The 20,515-nt window shown below is 47.1% G+C and overlaps 1 protein-coding gene across 1 annotated transcript in view; it reads left to right on the top strand.

Moving 5' to 3' along the window:
• LOC144123446 (uncharacterized) overlaps positions 1-20,515 on the top strand; it is a 775,538-nt gene that overhangs the window by 228,361 nt on the left and 526,662 nt on the right. The window contains exon 4 of the mRNA XM_077656272.1: positions 2,700-2,819. Within this exon, the coding sequence (XP_077512398.1) occupies positions 2,700-2,819 (120 nt within the window). The remainder of the gene's footprint in view (positions 1-2,699; positions 2,820-20,515) is intronic.

Consider the following 20,515-nt stretch of genomic DNA (forward strand, 5'->3'; position numbering starts at 1 on the left):
TAGGTTTCCTGTGCAATCTACCACCACCGCTGTGGCCGCGCGGTCCTCTCCTCGCTGGTATGTGGCGGCATCCGTGTATACCGTATTGCTCAGTCGCGCTAGTGTGTTTTCCACATGTTGAGCCCGCGCCTGTCTCCTGCGCTCGTGGAGGTTAGGGTCCATGTCCTTGGGTAGCGGCCTAACGTTTATTGTTTTTCTTAGGTTGTCGGGTACGTCTGCGTATCTGTCTGCGTATCCGCTCGTATCCTTTCCCAACCTAGTCAGCAGCGCTCTCCCTGCAGCAGTGCTTCTGAGTATGATCTTCTGCGTTTCGAGCAAGGCTTCCGCCAGTTCGCCATTTTGTTTAGAAAAGAAATTATATAAAGTGGTGTTGAATGCTTAATACGCAAGATTTATATTTAGTCAATTTATTCAAATAAACTATGAAAATAAACGACAAAACAGTACTTATATATTACGCTTTCTTGTGTTTGCAGGCTGCCAAAATCGGTTGGAAGCGCATATCTTTTTGCCAGCAACATTGGTTTTCCATTTCGCAGCTGTGGTGCAGTGGCTGGATTTCTAGCCACTGTAGCGGTGGGAAACGCGCGGCGGCGACGAATGTGAAACGAAAGCTCGCGAAACGTTTTGCAGCGCCGCGCCTCTGTTCGCTCTATTCGCCGAATCGCTTGCATGTGAACCATCCTTTACACTCGATCTGTAAAGTTGGTGGTAAGCTGTGGTGCTTCAGGCTCACTGAGATTAAGAGGCGTCACTCTCTTCTTTTATATATATAAAAAAGAATAAAATGGAAGGCGATTGACTCACCTTCCCTATGTTGGCAGAGCAGGAAATTAAAAGGCTTTATGTGAAGAAGAATTTTCGGTTTCAACTTTCAAAATTCCAGAAAAACTGACTTACAAGTAAGTAAAGCTTTGTAGGGGGCTAGTTGGCAGTACATACCGAGACTGGGGAGCGCTACAATCAAGAGAACGGACCCACACCACATAAGAACACCAGGAGACACGAGCGCAAACTTTCAAGAAGTTGTTTTCCGACAAACACCCTCGTTCTCAGATGAACGATGTGCGCAAACTATGAAACACAAGGACTGGTGCAACACTAACAACTATTTTAATCTTCTCACACTAACGCATAGATATACATTTATCCACACTTGCGCAAGCTAACAAAAATTCTACTCAAGCAAGATTACTGGCAATGAAAAGAAATTATATAAAGTTCATCTGTATCACCATGCACCAACAGACGTGTTATTAAAGTACCTTCGTTCACAGACTGGTTTTCACTTCCTGCTCAACCCACAACCGGGGTTAGCGTAAAGAGAGATGAGTCAGTCGCTCTCCATTGTAATCTTTTCATAAATGGAGGGGGGTATTCACCTTAATCTGTGCAAACCTGAACTCAAGACGGTTCGCATCATTTTTTGTAAAACGGGAAAACGCCGCCCCGACGAGACGCGGAACCGGTCTGGCCGGGCCGGCGGAGGCTGACGCGCTCGGAGCGAAATCGACACACGCTCCAATTTGCCGCTGGTGTGGTCGGGGTGCGCCGAACCCGCCGAACGCGTCGGCGGTCAAGCGCCGTTGGAGTGTAGAGGGTCTCACTGTGGCCAACGTGACGTCGCATGCCGCGCGCGCGCGTTACGTCGGAGTATAAACGCGTCCCGCGTACTACCACGAAATTCCTGCTTTACATCGCTGAGGGCCCTCACCGCTTAAGAACAACTCGCTTCGAGGACGCGTTCATGCAACTGCCCTCATCCGATGTGCTTTACAAGCACCGTTGGTCACGGCACCTTCTTAAAGCTATAAATAATGTGCCTCCTCGCATTTGAGAAATGGAGAAATACAGAAACCTTGATCCGTGCAAGTTTAAAAAACGAAGGTTGCGGAAATCAATCCTGACCTCACATACATGTATTTCTTCTTGCTGCCTTTTTGAGTATTGCGCCATAAAAAAGATACGCCATTGTCATTGTTTTCAGTTTTGTTGCTAAAGGAAAAATTACACCTAGAGTGGTAAGTAATTATCAGCAACTCGGGAGGATATAAACAGCAAAGCTTCTCTAAAAAGCTTTTCTTCTTATAGGACATCTTGCTCTAACTTCCACATAGAAAAAAGATGTTTGTTTGATCAACTAGAACTGCCGCGCTTCAGAGTTTACTTCTTAATAAAGAAGAAAACTGTGCGCTTTTCAGTAAAAAGAACCCGCTAGCATAGAGATACAGCGCAAGTGCAAACAATGCCGCAGTACTGCTTTGGCCTCCAATATTTCAGTCACTAAACCCAAAGTGCCCTCTAGGAGAAATCCCAGGAAGCATTTTTTTCCGTCATATTTGGCAGAAAAAACGAAACACAGTTCTCAACACTGACAAAAAGGGATAAAAATGGTGCAACTTTCACCAAATAGACTAAACGTCTCGCAGCAGGTATTTCAAGGGTGCAAAGTTATTCCATGCCTGCCGAGAAGAGGTAAAATTCGAAGTTACCTCTTTCTTACATATTTATTATTTACACCTTACACCTTTATTTATTAGAGTGCAGAATTTTGCCAGATAAAAGATTCCTTCCTCTGCTGACGGCCAACTACTGGGTGCCACAGGTGGACGCATTTTCGCGGAATCTCGCAGTATCCTTCAGCACGCGAGAATGAGCTACAAGTATTGAAACTCTAGGAACTCTTCGCTTTCTTTCAGGGGTACGGTACGGACTGGACGCGAGGCCGCGTACGCAGGAGGCGTCCTTGACTGTTCCCACCCGCCGCAGCGATCAGGATGCCGAATTATCGTCACAGGCTGGAGACGGCAGCGCAAGGGGTACGCTAGAGCAGACCGCACTCACACGAGCTGAGGAAGGCGGCCTCTCGAAGGATGTTTTTCTTTTGCACTGAGAACATTGCACAGCTAGGCCACAACGCTGCTTGCTACAGGCCGCTGCTTTCCTGCGCGACTGTCCGCCGTTATTCACTGCGTTTTTACTGATGCTGTTCAGGGGTACGGAGCGAGAACAGCTAGGTACTGGACTACACCGTGCAGCAACATTTGATTGCAATGACGGCAAGGTCCTGCTTGGTAACAGCTCATGATTACCTCATGATGATGAGTACAGCAGTAAGGTAAAAGACTTGGGCCCTTCTTAACCACATTCTTAAAGAATATGCGACAGCATTTTGGTTACCTGCTGTGGTGTCTAGTATGACCGTCTAATGTTCTGCGATTTTCCCGCCAAAACACCTATCTCTATTTCTTTTATATTGTTTTATGAGTCTCCACTTTGTATACTGTTCGAGTACGTTTTATTAGAATATCACAAGGGATTAGGCTAACCCGACCCACTAGTTCGCCGCTCATCCTTAGTAATCCACCTTAATTCATTTTTTGGGGCAGGACTGCATCAAGACCTTGGGGGTCCTTAAGAATTTTGTGCGATGGGCTAACTTCAATGGTTTGTGAGGTCCTCAAATTTTCAAATTTGGTAGTACCTTATGATTGAGACACTTGTGGTCACGTGCTGTTGATGACGTCACTAGGATGTTAATCGCATTCATAGATAGCGGGGAGTCTTCACACCACTATGGCGCAGTGGTACAGTGGTAGAGCGGTTAAAAGATGCGCCATTGCCCCAGCCAGTGGCTGTTTAAAACACTGCCTCCGGTTGAGCTTGTGAGTTCCAGGTCACTCTTCCGAGTTCCCGTAAGACTCGTGAGCACAGCCATGGTGGGCAGGTTTGAGGACGCCTTAGGTTCACGTGACCTCTTTCCATGAATTACGGAATTTCGTGACAGGAAGCCGAAAATTTCTACTGCGCTAGAACTATAATAGGACACAGCTTAAAGAAGCAGCAGTTTGTAACACTGGGTCACGGTTCCTGTGTTACTCTGCTAGCCAATCACAACACTCAACGAAATCAGGTTTTTAATGTCCTACTGTATTACAGACGCCAGGCACCAAATTCTATAACTTAAAATTTTTTCAAGTGTCTTGCTTATTGCTTAGGTTAAAGGGACACTGCATTAAATTTCAGGCGGTCTAATTTTGTGCAGCAATGAGAGCTGGCGTTCCGAAGTCCACTTAAACCGCATCGTTTTTTGTTTTTGCGCGAAGCCAGCTGAAAACATTTTTTCCTCTAAAATTTTTCTTGAACTGGTGCACCTGACGGTGGCGCCCCGAACTACTGCTCCTCGGAAGTTGTGACGTCACGCGGCTCTTTGCTTCCGTGCCCTGCCGGCTGCTGCTGCGTGGACGCTACACGCCACGTAGGGGACGCGCTGCGAGTGCCGCCGCTTGTGCCCCGAGTCGTCTAAGCTCGAATTTGATCCACACCAGCGAACGAAGGGTACTGAAGTATTATTCCGCTAAAGGTTGTAACAGTAGTGCGGCGAGTGGAGGGACACCCAAAGGATGCTAAGTGCTGAAGAATGGATACGTGTGGCTAGCCTTCGGGACAAACCTTCTGGGTCCGAATTTACAGTGCCTCAAACCTGATGCTTTGCAGTACATAACGCCACATATACTTGTGAGGCAGGCGTTCTCCAAGTCCTGTAGCCAAGCAGGAGGAAGCGGTTGTTGTTGTTGTTGATATCGTGGTAATGGCGGTCGGTAACCTGTAGCGCAAGTGCACAAGCGCTACATCGTCGTTTTAAGGTCAGCTGTGCGCCACCGGTCGCAATATTACGTGGCAATATTCCCTAGAAAGCGCAAAACCGGAAGCATGACTGCCACATTTTAGCGTAAATGAAACCTAAACTACACGAAAATTAAAGGTAACTGATAAAAAGGGCTGTTTACTGCAAAAATGGGTCTGTAACGCATATATACAGAGAATATCAAGTCTAAACACGTGGCAGCATTTGTTACAGGTGTATTTTCCTCATCAAGAGACAGTTAAGAAATATTTTCACTGGTCCCAAGCAGGCCAATGCCTGTTTTGGAATGTCAGAATCGCACTCCAGACCCTATTCGTGGGAGCTGCGAACGCGAGTCGGGCAGCTTAGTAACAATGCTCCAGTCACAAGCACTGCGTGCTGGATACTTTTAGAGCGTTACGCTTCTCTCGCGTTTCCCGTCTCAGCGTTAAGGGCGGTTCACATGAAAGCGATTGAGCGAACTGAGCGACCAGCTGCCCGGCGCAGCGATGCTTTTTGCAAGGTTCCGTTTCACATTCGTCGCTCCAGAGCGTTTACTGCCGCTGCGAATCCCAGTGTTGCTGGCAAGGAATACGAGCTCGCGGCTGGTTCCGGTGGTTTGCAACCATCAACATGGACAATATTCATGCATTATTTTTCCAATATTGCTCAAACTTTGTTAAGAAATTAAGAACTCTTGTTTTTAAATTTCAACCACTTCTTATTTTGATGCCAAAAATCTCATTTTTTTTAAGTTCGTGCGTGCGTGTAGGAAACACGTGTATACAGTAAACAACCATTGTCTTTCCCGCACGAATCCTCCTCTTTCCACGTGGCTTTTCCGCCGTGCAGTCATTGGTCAGAGGGCGGAGCTATCGCGCTGTCGCTGCGAAAAATTTCCGACTTGTTGGAACCCCTTCGCTCCGGCCCGCCGAGCCGCCGCGAAGTGTCGAAACAGGTTTTCACGCCGCGGCAGCAGGATTCGCTGGCATTTTCGCTTGCATGTGAAACAGGCTTTATGCGTTATAACACAAATCGTCATCCAGTGGTTCCCATGGTAACCTAGGTGGTTACGTAATGGAATAAAATGATGATAGGCAGCAGTGTGACACCCGACCACCGCAATTCGAAACTAAAATATATAGATCCAATATTTATATCCCTGTCTGGCAGGCCAATAAGTCCCGACATTCGTGTAAAATTTTCGGCCAACCACTTGCGCAGAATGTCCGGGATAGTGTTCTACGATTCCGCGTTTTGTACAGCATAAACTTACTAGTTAAGTTGTAGCCTAGCTCGCGCCAGGGAATGAAGCCGGCAACCTATGTTAGGTGCATTAACGCTCGATATTTGGTCACTGCCTCAGCGTCGACTTGCTTACGCGACATGCTTGCTTACGCGATATACAAGTCCTATTTCAAAACTCCCCCTCCGCGCCCCATCCCTGCGCCGCGGATGCTCTTTTTGCGTGTTGCCTCGATTTACCTTTGGCAAAAGAAATATCAACGCGAGAGCGTTAAGGACCGCGTTTCGTCGTCGGCGTTGGCCGTGAGCGAAAAATCCCAGAAGCATTAAGAAATTACACCGAGTAGGAAATTGACCATTAACACCTCTTTTTGGGCTAGTTGGTGCCTGCTTAAAATAGAGAAAAGCTAGCGCCCAACTTCTTGTGCTGTGCATGGTTTGGCGGTAATTTTTCTCTAATTCAAGGAAATTGGTCGAGTTGGGGAGTCCAACCAAGGCCTCCGGAGTGCGACACGAGCAGGCTAGCCAATCCGCCACGCCAGCTCGATGGTTTGGAACACATTCTCACAGCCAGTTTTTCACTTGCTCTGTCGCCTCCGTCGCCGCCGGAACCGACGGAGAGGGATGTTTTTGGATCGGTTTCCCCCCGAAATCGGGCGGCCGGTGCCGCTGGGCCCTGCTCTACGATTCCGTCGAGCGGCGGCGACGAGCCCCGCCCCACAAAAAACGTGCCAGTCACAGCGCGAGCTCGCCTCATGTGGCCCACGGCTTGCTTGCTGCAAGCGAGAGATGGCGCTGGCGAGCGTCGCGGCTTCCCTATCGCGGCATCGGCGGAGGTGATGCCCCTGTGCGTGGGTGCGCCACGGCCCAAGGTAGATGTATACTGGTAGCGAAGGCTCCATAGACGCCCATTGGTCCAAAAAATGGCGGCTCATGGGCACTCCAGCGCCGCCTGGATTTTGGGGGGCAAACTACGCAAACGTGACGTAGAATGACGTCACGCATACGTATGCTTTTGGCGCGAATTATAAAGCGGTCTTTCTGTAGAAACCGCGTTTTCGAGCCCGTATCTCTCGAAGGTTGCTGCCTTTCAGCGCGCCCCAACCTTTGCCAGTCAAATGTGCTCGAGTTCCTGCTAGTTATGGCCTTGTTAATGTGCAATTGGGAACGCAATGAAATTGACTGGTAAAGGAGGGGCAGCATAGAAAGGCAGCAACACTTCCAGACACTGGCGAAGCATGCATGATTCGTAGTGCAAATACTGGTGCTAGTACTTTTGAGAGCTTTTGAGTACAGCAAGGTATGATGCAAGGTATGATGCACAAAGCACTGGCTCAAGTGCACAGTTCGCAATAGAGTGTACGGCAAGTATGGTTTTCATAGTTTCATATTCATTGTTTATTGCAGCAACCAAACAAATACAGTCACAAAGCACACCCTTGGCACACAAACAAAAAATAGATGTCACAGGCAGCACAAGCAGTATTGTGTAAGTTGGCTAATCATCTCAATAGTCACAGTGCAGAAGGAAAAAGCCCTGAAGTGCCACGAACGTTGTCAGTTAGGAAATTGAAAAGTATAGAAAACAATGCTACGACAGCTTCAATTGAAGCAAACATAACATGACATAAGTAGGCGCATCAACACAGACCATAGAGCACACTGGGATTATTCTTCACATTTAATTTCTTCAGCTGAAAGAATATAGCAGGTGCGTTTACATCTGCAAGGCAATGTTAAAGCCAGCTTTAGCACCCTCAAACGTGCTCAACGTAGGAGCAAATACCATACCTTGAAAAAGACATGAAGCCAAGTACGCACGGACGGGTTACAGCTATGAAACACGAGCGAACAGCCCGGCGAAGCCATTTCGAAGCTATCGCGCATACCTAGAGCAGACGACACACCTGTGAAAGTCCAGCGGGAATCGGTGTAGCGTGACACCAATGGTACTATCCACGCTGTCGCAGTGTACCGCCTTGGTGTACCACGGAGCATCGTTTCTTCACATGCCGCAAGCTCATCTTGAAATGAAGCGCCAAGCGCTTCAAAAGAAGAGCGCGAAGCGTGCAAAGACGGAAAAAGACTTCGCACTGGCCGCACGCCGAAGGAAACGACAAAACCGAGAAAACTGCCGCAGCGGTGCAGCGGGGTGCAAATCTTACCGAACGGTGACAAAGAAGCGACGTGCAAGGACGACGAAAACTTCGCAAAAGGAGCATTTTGAGACCGGCGAGCTAAATTTATACGCTTTACCAGGCGCGCCATCGCAGACAGCTGGCGATAAGAAATCGCCACTGTGGCAAGGTAGATGTATACTGGTAGCGAAGGTGGTGGTGGTAGTGGTTTTATTAAAAATAATAGCGAAGGCTCCATAGACGCCCATTGGTCCAAAAAATGGCGGCTCATGGGCACTCCAGCGCCCCCTGGATTTTGGGGGGCAAACTACGCAAACGTGACGTAGAATTACGTCACGCATACGTATGCTTTTGGCGCGAATTATAAAGCGGTCTTTCTGTAGAAACCGCGTTTTCGAGCCCGTATCTCTCGAAGGTTGCTGCCTTTCAGCGCGCCCCAACCTTTGCCAGTCAAATGTGCTCGAGTTCCTGCTAGTTATGGCCTTGTTAATGTGCAATTGGGAACGCAATGAAAGTGACTGGTAAAGGAGGGGCAGCATAGAAAGGCAGCAACACTTCCAGACACTGGCGAAGCATGCATGATTCGTAGTGCAAATACTGGTGCTAGTACTTTTGAGAGCTTTTGAGTACAGCAAGGTATTATGCAAGGTATGATGCACAAAGCACTAGCTCAAGTGCACAGTTCGCAATAGAGTGTACGACAAGTATGGTTTTCATAGTTTCATATTCATTGTTTATTGCAGCAACCAAACAAATACAGTCACAAAGCACACCCTTGGCACACAAACAAAAAATACATGTCACAGGCAGCACAAGCAGTATTGTTTAAGTTGGCTAATCATCTCAATAGTCACAGTGCAGACTTGGTGCAGATAGGAAAAAGCCCTGAAGTGCCACGAACGTTGTCAGTTTGGAAATTGAAAAGTATAGAAAACAATGCTACGACAGCTTCAATTGAAGCAAACATAACATGACATAAGTAGGCGCATCAACACAGACCATAGAGCACACTGGGATTTTTCTTCACATTTAATTTCTTCAGCTGAAAGAATATAGCAGGTGCGTTTACATCTGCAAGGCAATGTTAAAGCCAGCTTTAGCACCCTCAAACGTGCTCAACGTAGGAGCAAATACCATACATTGAAAAAGACATGAAGCCAAGTACGCACGAACGGGTTACAGCTATGAAACACGAGCGAACAGCCCGGCGAAACCATATCGAAGCTATCGCGCATACCTAGAGCAGACGACACACCTGTGAAAGTCCAGCGGGAATCGGTGTAGCGTGACACCAATGGTACTATCCACGCTGTCGCAGTGTACCGCCTTGGTGTACCACGCAGCATCGTTTCTTCACATGCCGCAAGCTCATCTTGAAATGAAGCGCTAAGCTCTTCAAAAGAAGAGCGCGAAGCGTGCAAAGACGGAAAAAGACTTCGCACTGGCCGCACGCCGAAGGAAACGACAAAACCGAGAAAACTGCCGCAGCGGTGCAGCGGGGTGCAAATCTTACCGAACGGTGACAAAGAAGCGACGTGCAAGGACGACGAAAACTTCGCAAAAGGAGCATTTTGAGACCGGCGAGCTAAATTTATACGCTTTACCAGGCACGCCATCGTAGACAGCTGGCGATAAGAAATCGCCACTGTGGCCGGGGTAGCCGGGTATCGAAACAAGGCCTGCAAAGACGCGCTGTAATGCACCGCACACTCATGAATAGGGGGCAGGTCAAGAGTGTTGCAAAAATACAAAATTTGCCAGGTTTTAATAAAATGACTTACCTCTTTCATAAAACAAGGTGCTAATATATTTTTTCTTTTCTATTGGCAGATTACATCCAATTTTGTAGTTTTATTATTTATTTATATGAGTGTTTTGCCCCCCCATCCTCTGGTTGTGCTGCAGTCGCGCTAAACCACTTTTCGGCCCAGCCTTCGCCACCACTATAAATCCGCCTTGACTGTGGCCGGGTTAGCCGGGTATCGAAACAAGGCCTGCAAAGACGCGCTGTAATGCACCGCACACTCATGAATAGGGGGCAGGTCAAGAGTGTTGAAAAAATACAAAATTTCCCAGGTTTTAATAAAATGACTTACCTCTTTCATTAAACAAGGTGCTAATATATTTTTTCTTTTCTATTGGCAGATTACATTCCAATTTTGTAGTTTTATCATTTATTTATATGAGTGTTTTGCCCCCCCATCCTCTGGTTGTGCTGCAGTCGCGCTAAACCACTTTTCGGCCCAGCCTTCGCCACCACTATAAATCCGCCTTGCACGGCCTATAGTGAACTAGAAAGACGTATTCTAGTTCACTGTACCACGGCCGGACTCGATCAAGATTGGCGCGCGTTCTTGTTACGGCCTGCGCCTTCGCCCGGCGAGCAAGCGAAAAATTTCTCAGCGCCTCGCGCCACAGCTCGCCGCGTGAGGGCGCGGCGGCCCTACCCCTCCTAAAGTCACTGACCCTTCTCTTCCCTGCGCGCTGCCCCCGTAGCGCCGGTAGCACGTTGAATCACGGCTCGACTAGAGGCAGCAAGCGTGCGCTTTTTTCTTCAATTTGCGAGTTTTGGGGCACTCTGCGTCGATAATTTATTCGTCTCGGACTTCGTGCACTTTGACCTTTCTCTTACCAGCCAGCAAATCGTCGGAGAAAAGAAACCTGCGGCACCGCAGACGTCATGGTGCCCTTGCCTGCATGTGAGTGCTCTTCATAATATTAAAGCAGCGCTAAGCAACAAGGACGAAGAAAGAAGGGAACACACACGCAGGCGCTGATCTTACAACTAAATTTTATTTGAAGTAAGCAGGTCAATTTATACATACACAAGAACTACGCACATGCGCATGGTCAAACACAGATGTGCTCATTTTAAAATGCAAATAAAAACACTGCATCAAAGGCTCGTGCAGTTATCGCCGATATGCTATCACCTGCGCAACAGGCTCATTTCTTTGGAGGTTAGGGATACTGAAGGTGTGCTGACGCAACAGCTTATCTTTCTTATGATATGGAAGGCCTCTGCTATCTCTCTTTTGCGCCGATCATTGTGCACAAACAACACTTCCGCGTCGATGCGCATGTGCCCATGTGCAACATGCGCATGTGCGTAGTTCTTGTGTATGTATAAATTGACCTGCTTACTTCAAATAAAATTTAGTTGTAAGATCAGCGCCTCTGTGTGTGTTCCCTTCTTTCTTCGTCCTTGTTGCTTAGCGCTACTTTAATATTATGGAGCATTTCCAACTCGCCTGATCTGCCGTTCTTCTAGAGTGCTCTTCATCCCGCATACCGTGAATCGTACATCGCACCATGGTGTACTGTTGTGTTCCGTTTTGAAAATCTCGGTCCTGGAAGAGTCCCGGTGTTTCTTTCCATCACTTTCCTAGTGATGCAGAACTGGGCGCTAAGTGGCTGAAGAACATTTCGAGAAAAAATCTCGTCACCAATGACAAGTCTGCGTCGACTGTAGTATGCAGCAACCACTTTCGTGACAGTGATTGTGCTCCCGGATGTCGCATCAAAAATATCCTCCCAGGGGCTGTTCCGACCGTTTTTGAAGCGTACCCCTCCAATCTGGCACCTTGCTCTAAGAAAGCTCAGAAAGATCCCACAGATCGAGACCGTGTACAAACTCGGATACCAGTCAAGCGGAAAGCAGACGCAGCAGAATGTAAGCATGATGTTCCCAGCACAGCCAACGATTTCCCTGAAAAGCGCACGATGCTTGATATCAGCACACAACCGACAATCAACGCCACTCAGCGCGCCAGTCGATACCTTGCAGTGATCGGAAGACTTCGCTCGCAGGTTACCTATCACCGTTCTAGGTATGCGAAGGTGCTGCAAGATCTCACAGTCGAAAAGAAAGTGGTCGAGAACTGCCGTAACAGCAAAAGCCATGCTTCGGTCAAGAAGATCGTTGCGGATTCGCAGGAAGGAAACAAGAAAGCAGTACTTCTCCTTCATCAGGTTGAAAGCTATGGACTGCAACGACCATGCTACACAGAGGAAATCATTCGAGAGTGCGTGATATAGAGATTTCTATCGCCAAAAGGCTACGACCACGCCCGAACATCCAGTCTTCTAACAATGCCAGCCAAGTGCACGATCCAGAGATACATGGGCTCAACTCCAACTCGTCGGGGATGAGCTCCGCGATGCAAGAGAGGCTGTTTCACGAAGCTTCGATGCTTAGCAGCAAGCAGCACTTGGTTTCGCTAATAATAGACATGGCTGCTATAGAGTCTAAATGTCTTTTGACAGAAAATCTGACACAGTATTTGGCTTCAAAGACAGACCGAACGACAACGTGCCATCCAGCTCAAAGGCCACTCTAGCAAACAGAGTCTTGTGCTTTGTGCTCCACGGTATCACTAGCCAGTACACAATACCGTGCGCTTACTATTTTACCAGGCAGCTGAGTGGATGGGACTTGCTAGCATGGATGAAAGAGGTCATAGCAGCTGCGGAGTCATGTAGCTTCATTATTGTCCGCATTGTTATGGATGATTACTCTGCCAACACGACAGTGTTCAAGCACTTGGGTAACGGGTGCCTCTCGACGGTAGTGGAACACCCCCATGATAAGGACCGAATAATCTTGAGTTTTGACCCATGCCACGTGCTCAAGAATATCCGAAGCCAATTTCTAGAGCATGAACTGACGGACGGCGCAGGTGTCATAAGTCGTATGCTGGTGCAAAACTATATGAGTACCAAAAACACATGACGGTGAAATTTGCAAGGAATTTTACAAGGAAGAACGCGCACCGCTGCCGCTCGAGTCCGGCCGTGGGTGCGCGGGCGCAAAAAAAGAAGCCCCTCCTTTTTTTCTTTTCTCCGTCGGCAGATGCACGCGTCTTGCGCCCCGAAAAGCGCCCGCTGCAAAGAAACAGGGAGCGGAGGATGGTTTTATTTCATTTGGCAATATACGAGGCGTTCCAGGTAAACGAGTCTCCAATTAGTTCTGTGTTTACACTGGGCGCGGGATATACGATAAGCGAATTTGCATCTGCTGCGTTCAAATAGCACCACTGTTGTGTATTTGATTTCTCGCGCTATCTTTTAGAGCTTGAAAAAAATACTCGGACGGTACCATTCTGCGAACAAGAAGTTAATACTTAAAAAGCTATCTAGTCAGACGAAACTAATTTATCGACTGTGCAGTGCGAAAAAAAAAGTTAGGCACGGTTTAATCACCTTTATACCAAAGATCGAGCGAAAGCATTTTGGCAGTGGTTTTTTATTTACTTATGAATACTGCGATCTTATACACAAGATCATAGCAGGTGGGTCGTCATCGTGTCGGGCACGCGCACTTATGGTTGCACGCTCAATATGTCATGGCCAGGATTCTGGAGCATGCGCCGCTTGTTCACAAAGCCGCCACCACGCGCCGCATGAAGCAGAGCGCCTCCTCCTTCTCTTACATTCTCCCTCTCTGGTTTGGGAGAGAGACGCCGATAAGCTTAACGCATTGTCCATTTCGTGTGTTGTCCCCTCACTCCGGGGAGCTTCCCGAGCGGGGTCATAGTTGTCTAAAAGAATTAGCGTGTTCGATTGAACGAAGCCGACCTAAATTGGGTTGCCCGCCCAGCCGAAAACACCACCAGGGGCGCGGACACCTCGAGGGAACACGACCATTTAAATCCGACATTAAATCATGTCCTCATAAAAAAAGACCTTTTATGCTGGATGAATCGCTTACCTTCAAAAAGTCACGCTTCCGTGCACGGCGACACACATCCTAGTTTTGTTAGCCAGGAAGCCGCTCTGTTACACACCTGTACTTGAGAATGAGTCAACCTGTGAATGCAAACATGACCCGGCCAATCCTTTCCTTTATTTTTTTTTAAAACGCCGTATTTTCTTGCACAAATTCTCACCGAACAAAATAACAAGCACGCGCTCACGTTTCCCCGCTGAGCGGTGTACGAGCACAGTGACATCACGACTAAAAGAATAAAAGAATAAGTGGCGCCATGCGTACTCAAAGCAATGTGAAAATATATGGCAATAAAGAATAAGATATCTAGGATTCTGCAGTGGTAACCGAGTCTCATAATAAACAGCACATCTCCAACCAAAAACATCAATTTTAACCCAATGTTTCAAAGCCGACTCGGCTCCTTCATCAGGGGTGACGAGAGCAGTAGCTAGCGTCTTCAAGTATGAAGGGAAGGAGGGGGTCAAAGCAAGGAAAGCTGTGATGCGAAAGGCGTGAGGTAGGGGGGTTTAGGCGGTTAGTCACGCTGGCGCACTGCAGGGAGGTGGTGAATGGCGACTTTGTTTCGTTGAAGTCCCTGGGCATATACTGGGGGCAGGTTTCCTTTTGTGCGGTTGATGTTGTTCGGGTGGTTTGGATGTGCCAGGAGTCGAGAAAGAGCGTTTTGTGGTCATTTGTTTCGGTTCCGAGGATGCTGGTTTCTTCAAAGTTGATTATATGGTCTGAGTCCGCGTAATGTTCGGCTACCGGAATGCCCTCTCTTGTGAAGTTGCGAACGTCGTTTCTATGTTGCCGAATATTTTTTATTTATTATTTTATTTTCAGATACTGCAGACCATACATATACATGGCCCAGGCAGGAGGGGCATCCGCGGCAAAAACATGAGTACACATATAACAAGCATACAGCTGTTCAGAAACAAATTTCACACAAAAAAATTTATAACGAGCGAACTACAATTAACAGCGCAAAAATTGACGCTCCAGTTCTTTAACAAAGTCACAGGCTGCGAAAGTGTGCGAAGGCAGGGAATTCCATTCACTGGTAGTCCTGGGAAAAAAACTATGCTTATAGGTATTGGTTCGTGCAAAAATTGGGGCCAAGGAGTGAGGGTGTGTGTGTCGAGTTTTCCTGGTGCAATGTGGCTTAACACAGTCTGGCATGTTTAACCTCAGCGTACCTGAGACGCAGTTATGCAAAAAAGCGAGCCGACTAATTTTTCGACGGGATTCCAATGTTCCTATACTATGTTGCCGCATCAATAAGGAAGGAGAATCGTGCCTTTTATATTTGCTAAAAATAAACCGGACAGCCTTTCTTTGGACTCGCTCGAGCTGCAATATGTCCTTCTTATTGTGCGGATCCCATACAATGGAGGCATATTCGAGCTTGGCTCTAATGCAGGCATTATAAGCTAATAGCTTAACTTCGACAGGTGCACCTTTAAGTTTCCTCTTTAGGGACCACAGCTTACTAATAGCGGAAGAACAAATGGCGGATATATGCGGAGACCAAGTTAGTTTATTTGTTAGCGTCACACCAAGATATTTATGCGTGTCTACTTCTGTTATAATATTGTTGTTAAGCAAGTAAGAATAGGTGCTGATATTTTTCTTCCTTGTAACTCGCAACAGAACTGTTTTTTGTGCATTTAGTTGCATTCCCCATCGAATGCACCACTCATGAATAGCCTCTAGGTTTGCTTGTAATATTGTATGGTCATTTGGTGCTGTGATGTTCTTAAAAAGCACACAATCATCCGCGAACAATCGGATAGCAACGCCACCATGAACGACATCAGACAAATCATTGATGTATATCAAAAACAATAGCGGCCCCAAGACGCTGCCTTGGGGGACACCAGAAGTCACAGAAAGCGTTTTTGACGAGAAATTCATAATTTCAACGAACTGCTGCCTATCTCTAAGGTACGCCCTTATCCACTGCAAAACGCAGGAAGGAAGACCAATGCATTCCAATTTGTACAGCAACTTTCCATGCGGCACTTTATCGAAGGCCTTCGAAAAGTCTAAAAATAGCGCATCCAGCTGGCCATTCATGTCAAGAGCTTGTGCGAAATCATGAACAGTACAAACAAGTTGGGTAACAGTTGACATGTGCTTCCTAAAACCGTGCTGATACTGTGATAGAAAGTTGCGGCTTTCTAGGAAATCTCTGATGTAGGTGGCAATGACGTGTTCAAAGAGCTTACAGCACGTACTCGTGATTGAAATGGGGCGGTAATTTGACACAGATAAACGATCACCATTTTTGTAAATGGGAACCACACGTGCTTTCCTCCAGTCATGTGGTATTTCCCCTGTGGGAAGTGATAAGTTGAAGATATCTGTTAAGAATGGAGATAGTTGTTCCGCGTACCGTCGCAGAAAAGAATTCGGTATATCGTCAGGACCAGAAGGTTTTTTAGCATCGAGTTTTAAAAGCATAGCTGTGACCCCTTCCCTAGAAACCACGAGATCATCCGCGCCTGCTGAGTGTGTACTGTGAACCCTGAATTCTTCTGCGGCAGTGAATACACTCTGGAAGTAACCGTTGAAATGTTCGGCGATTTCAGGGGGATCAGATATTGTTGCATCTCCGATTTTAATTTTCTTAATTTCCTTTTTGCTTCCATTTAGGTGACGCCAGAATTTTCTGGCATCGCTCTTTATGAAGGCAGTAAGACGATGACCAAAGTAATTACTTCTAGATTCCCTAACCTTTGCCAATAACTCTTGCCTTAGTTCATGGAAGCGTGTAGTTGTGTTGTGGTGCCTCCTTAGTCGCTTCATCTTACGTTTGGTATGGATAATGTCACGGGTAATCCAGGGAGTGAAGCGTCGGCTACGAAGATTCCTTGAGGGTACATAGTTATTAACACAAAATTTGATGGCGCCGCAAAACTTTTTCCAGGAAATTTCAACATTATTGACCACGTTGTCAAACTGGATATCCAAGTAGTCAATGATTGTAACATCATCAGCCCTGGAAAAATCTTTTACTACTCTTTGTATTTTTTTCTGCCTAGTGTGGTTTTGCGATAGCCACCTCAAAAATACCAACTTGTGGTCAGAAATTCCTTCTTCTACTGAAACCTCAGAACTATGAAAGAACTCAGTGGTGAATAAAAGATCGAGAATCGCAGTGCCACGAGTGAATTCACGAACACGCTGTTCTAAGTTCAAATAAAACATCATATCAGCACTGCATCTGCTGATCTAGAAATTCCATAATTCAAGGAGCTCCAGTGAATCGATGGTAGGTTAAAATCCCCCGTGATGACAACATTCCTTCCGCCAAACCCTTGGAGGTGGTCGTATAAACGGTCCAAGAAAAAGTCATCAGCGTCCGGAGCACGATATACCGCACACAGAAAAAAATTCACTCCGAAAAGGCAAAGTTTCAACAAGAGACTTTCGTGCGCAGCAATTTGTTCACAGACAGTAACATCAACATATTCCTTCGTAACAACTGCTACACCGCCACCACGTGCGCCTCTATCACGCCGATACAGGTGATACCCCGGTGGTACGATTTCATCATCATTTATATCGTCGTGCAGCCAAGTCTCAGTGATCACGCAAATATGGGGATCGTACGAAATCAGAAGTGTCTCCAAAGCGTCTGTTTTATTTGCTATGCTTCTAGCGTTCAAAGAAACCATGCGTAACTCACTCAACTTTGTTTGCTAGCTATCAGGCAAGGCAACTGCTTTCTTCGGTAGTGCCAAGCGGGACATCGTGTTGTCATCCCATACATAGAAGACGTCGTCAACGCGAAGTTTATCATAAAATAGGTTCACTTTCTTCCCTTCATCTTTTTCGCTCTTGGCGCTTTCCCAGAGAAGCTTCCGCTTTCGGAGCGTCTCTGTGCAGTAGTCATTTTGGACCGACATGCCTGATCCCTTTAGCTTTCGAGCATTACGTTGAACAGCCTCTTTTTCTCTGTAATCTTCAAAGCGCACACTAATCGGTCTTTTGGGTGAAGGTTTCCCAAATCTGTAAATGTGGCTAATGGACATGCACTTTACATTGAGCTTATCTTCGAATATTTCTTCCATAACCTTACTGCGCAAGGACGATTCTGATTCATCCGAACTGCCTTCAACGCCAAAAACAATAAGGTTAGGCTTCCGGCTACGATTTTCCAAGTCGACCAGCTTTTTGTGTTCTATCTGTTGAGCTTCTTTCATTTTATCAATAATAATTTGGACATCAGAAGTGGTGCTGGTCGTGTTAGGAATAATTTCGGATTTCTGTTCCAGACTAGCCAGCTTAACCTCAATGCTCGTAACCCTCTTTTCTGTGGTTTCAAGGCGAGTTATCAAGTCAGCAATATCAGTTCTGATGGCCTGTTGGCCATTCACTAGCGTCTGAAGCATTTCCTCGACAGATGGTCCCGGGTTTTCCTCAACATCCCCACACAGAACAAGTCTACAAGAACAAAAACACTCATATGCAATTTCTAAACAGGTGTGAGGGCACGGCAGAATAATCAAAAATCTATCATCACTACGGATTGAGAAGCTATAACTGACCTGTACGATGAAAACAAGCCGCATAGTTAGCGATCGTCGCCTGGCCACTTCGCCGTGCCCACTGACTGAAGTAGTAGTAGTAGTAAGTGGATGAAAGGGGAAGAGGAAAGGAAAATGCACGGGCCTGTGACTGGTGTTAAAACACCACAACCACTGCCGGCGTGCAGATAGAGAGAAGGATAGGTAGAGTTTCAGAAGAAGAAGGAAGAACGCGCGCGCAGGGGCGCCTCACTGACTGAAGTCGGGTGTGGTGCTTCTTTTATACAGCTTGTACCCGATGACGTGACGAAGCCTTGATTGGTCGCACGAATGGTAGCGCTCGTGGTGATGATAAGATTCCCAGCATGCTTGTCGATAAAGTCAGTTGCTGCCGACGAAGAAGCCTGGGGCGGTGATAGCGCTCCGCTGACGGACAGGAACAGCGCCTGTACGATGAAAACAAGCCGCATAGTTAGCGATCGTCGCCTGGCCACTTCGCCGTGCCCACTGACTGAAGTCGGGTGTGGTGCTTCTTTTATACAGCTTGTACCCGATGACGTGACGAAGCCTTGATTGGTCGCACGAATGGTATCGCTCGTGGTGATGATAAGATTCCCAGCATGCTTGTCGATAAAGTCAGTTGCTGCCGACGAAGAAGCCTGGGGCGGTGATAGCGCTCCGCTGACGGACAGGAACAGCGCCTGTACGATGAAAACAAGCCGCATAGTTAGCGATCGTCGCCTGGCCACTTCGCCACTTTGAGATTTTTGGTTGCGCCGATGTAGCTTGCGTCGCAGTCGGCGCAAGGAATTTTGTAGACAATGCCTTGGGCTTTTTATCTCGGCGGCCGGTCTTTGGGAACAGGTAGGCAACGCACAACAGTGTTTGTGGGCTTGTGCGCCACCAGGAGACCCCCTTTCTTCAGGAATCGGGCGATGGTTTCGCTGACACCTCCGACATAAAGTACAGTGACGTATTTCGGGGGTCGCGTTGGTCGTTGTGCGTTGATTTCTCGGCGCATGTTGTCGTGGTTTTGACGTCGTATGGTTTTTTGAATAAAGATTTATGGCTAGCCGTTCATGAAGGGTTCGAATATCCTGCATTGCTCTCTTTTTCTGTCAAGTTATGTGCTTGTTCTGCAGATGAGGCTGAGATGTGCACTTTGTTATGTCTTCAAACCCAACCAGACACGCAAATCTGTCAAAATTTTTAGTTTTTTTTAACCGAGTCTCCTGATTTTTGTCTTGTACTTAGCGGTGTTTTTTTGTTTTTGATAGAGTGGCGTTGGAGACCCGATGCACCGTGTTCGACCCCTTTCGTCACCAAATGATCACTAGTGAAATGGGCAGTTTGCTCCATTCGACTCATTTCTTGCCACACAAGGCGAAAGCACGTGCTTTTTGAAGCTGTCGCCAATTACGTGGCCGCAGAAGGGTCTTGCCCATTCACAATGATCGGCTTTATTTTGTACTGTACACAGGCCATGACAAGGAACGTAGTAAAGGCTATAAGTAAAAGCCTTTCAGCGTGTTGTCTTTTTCATTGAGTGAGCAGGAGAGAACCATGGCAACTCGATGATGCGGTTCCATCGAGCGGCCGCATTGGTACCAACCGCTGCCTCCACAAGCTGGCAGAACAACAGCGGGCTAACGGGGTCGCATTTTTTATTCTGGCACTGAGGCTTCAATTTTGTATTTCGACGTGGTCTGTCTGTATGTCTCAGATTTACTTAAGCTGAAATAAAATAATCAGAAATATTTTACGTCCGCGAGTGAGTTTCGAACCCGGGGCGGCGAGAACACATCAGCTTTTCTGGTTACTGCATTAGACAACCGCAACACCGCTACAGTCGCACATTCGGCGTCCTAAAATACCAATCTATTGCGCTGTGCTTTGGATATCGTCGTCTTCTTCAACCGCATCCGTGCTCAACGGAACCGAGCACCGAAACAGCACTAAAAACCGATGTGCTAGCACTCCTAGTTGCATTGGGCGAAACCACGCTAAATCATTCGAAATTTGTTTTGTGCCACTGTTTACCTGTGTGATGCGCTGCGCTTTTAACAAAGCTGGTGGAATTCCTTAGGTCGGAAGAAGGCATTAAAGACTGTAACTGATCTTCTGCAAAAGCTCTGATGTCATTTTTGGGAGATTATTGTCCGTGTGTGGAGAGCCCCTTTGCCGGGACTGTTGTGATCGCGCTTCCTTCCTGCTGAGGAATTCGGCGAAGAGACGTGACTGGAAGACTGCCAGAGGGAAG

This window comes from Amblyomma americanum, chromosome 3 (genome assembly GCF_052857255.1).
Source record: "Amblyomma americanum isolate KBUSLIRL-KWMA chromosome 3, ASM5285725v1, whole genome shotgun sequence".
NCBI lineage: Eukaryota > Metazoa > Arthropoda > Arachnida > Ixodida > Ixodidae > Amblyomma > Amblyomma americanum.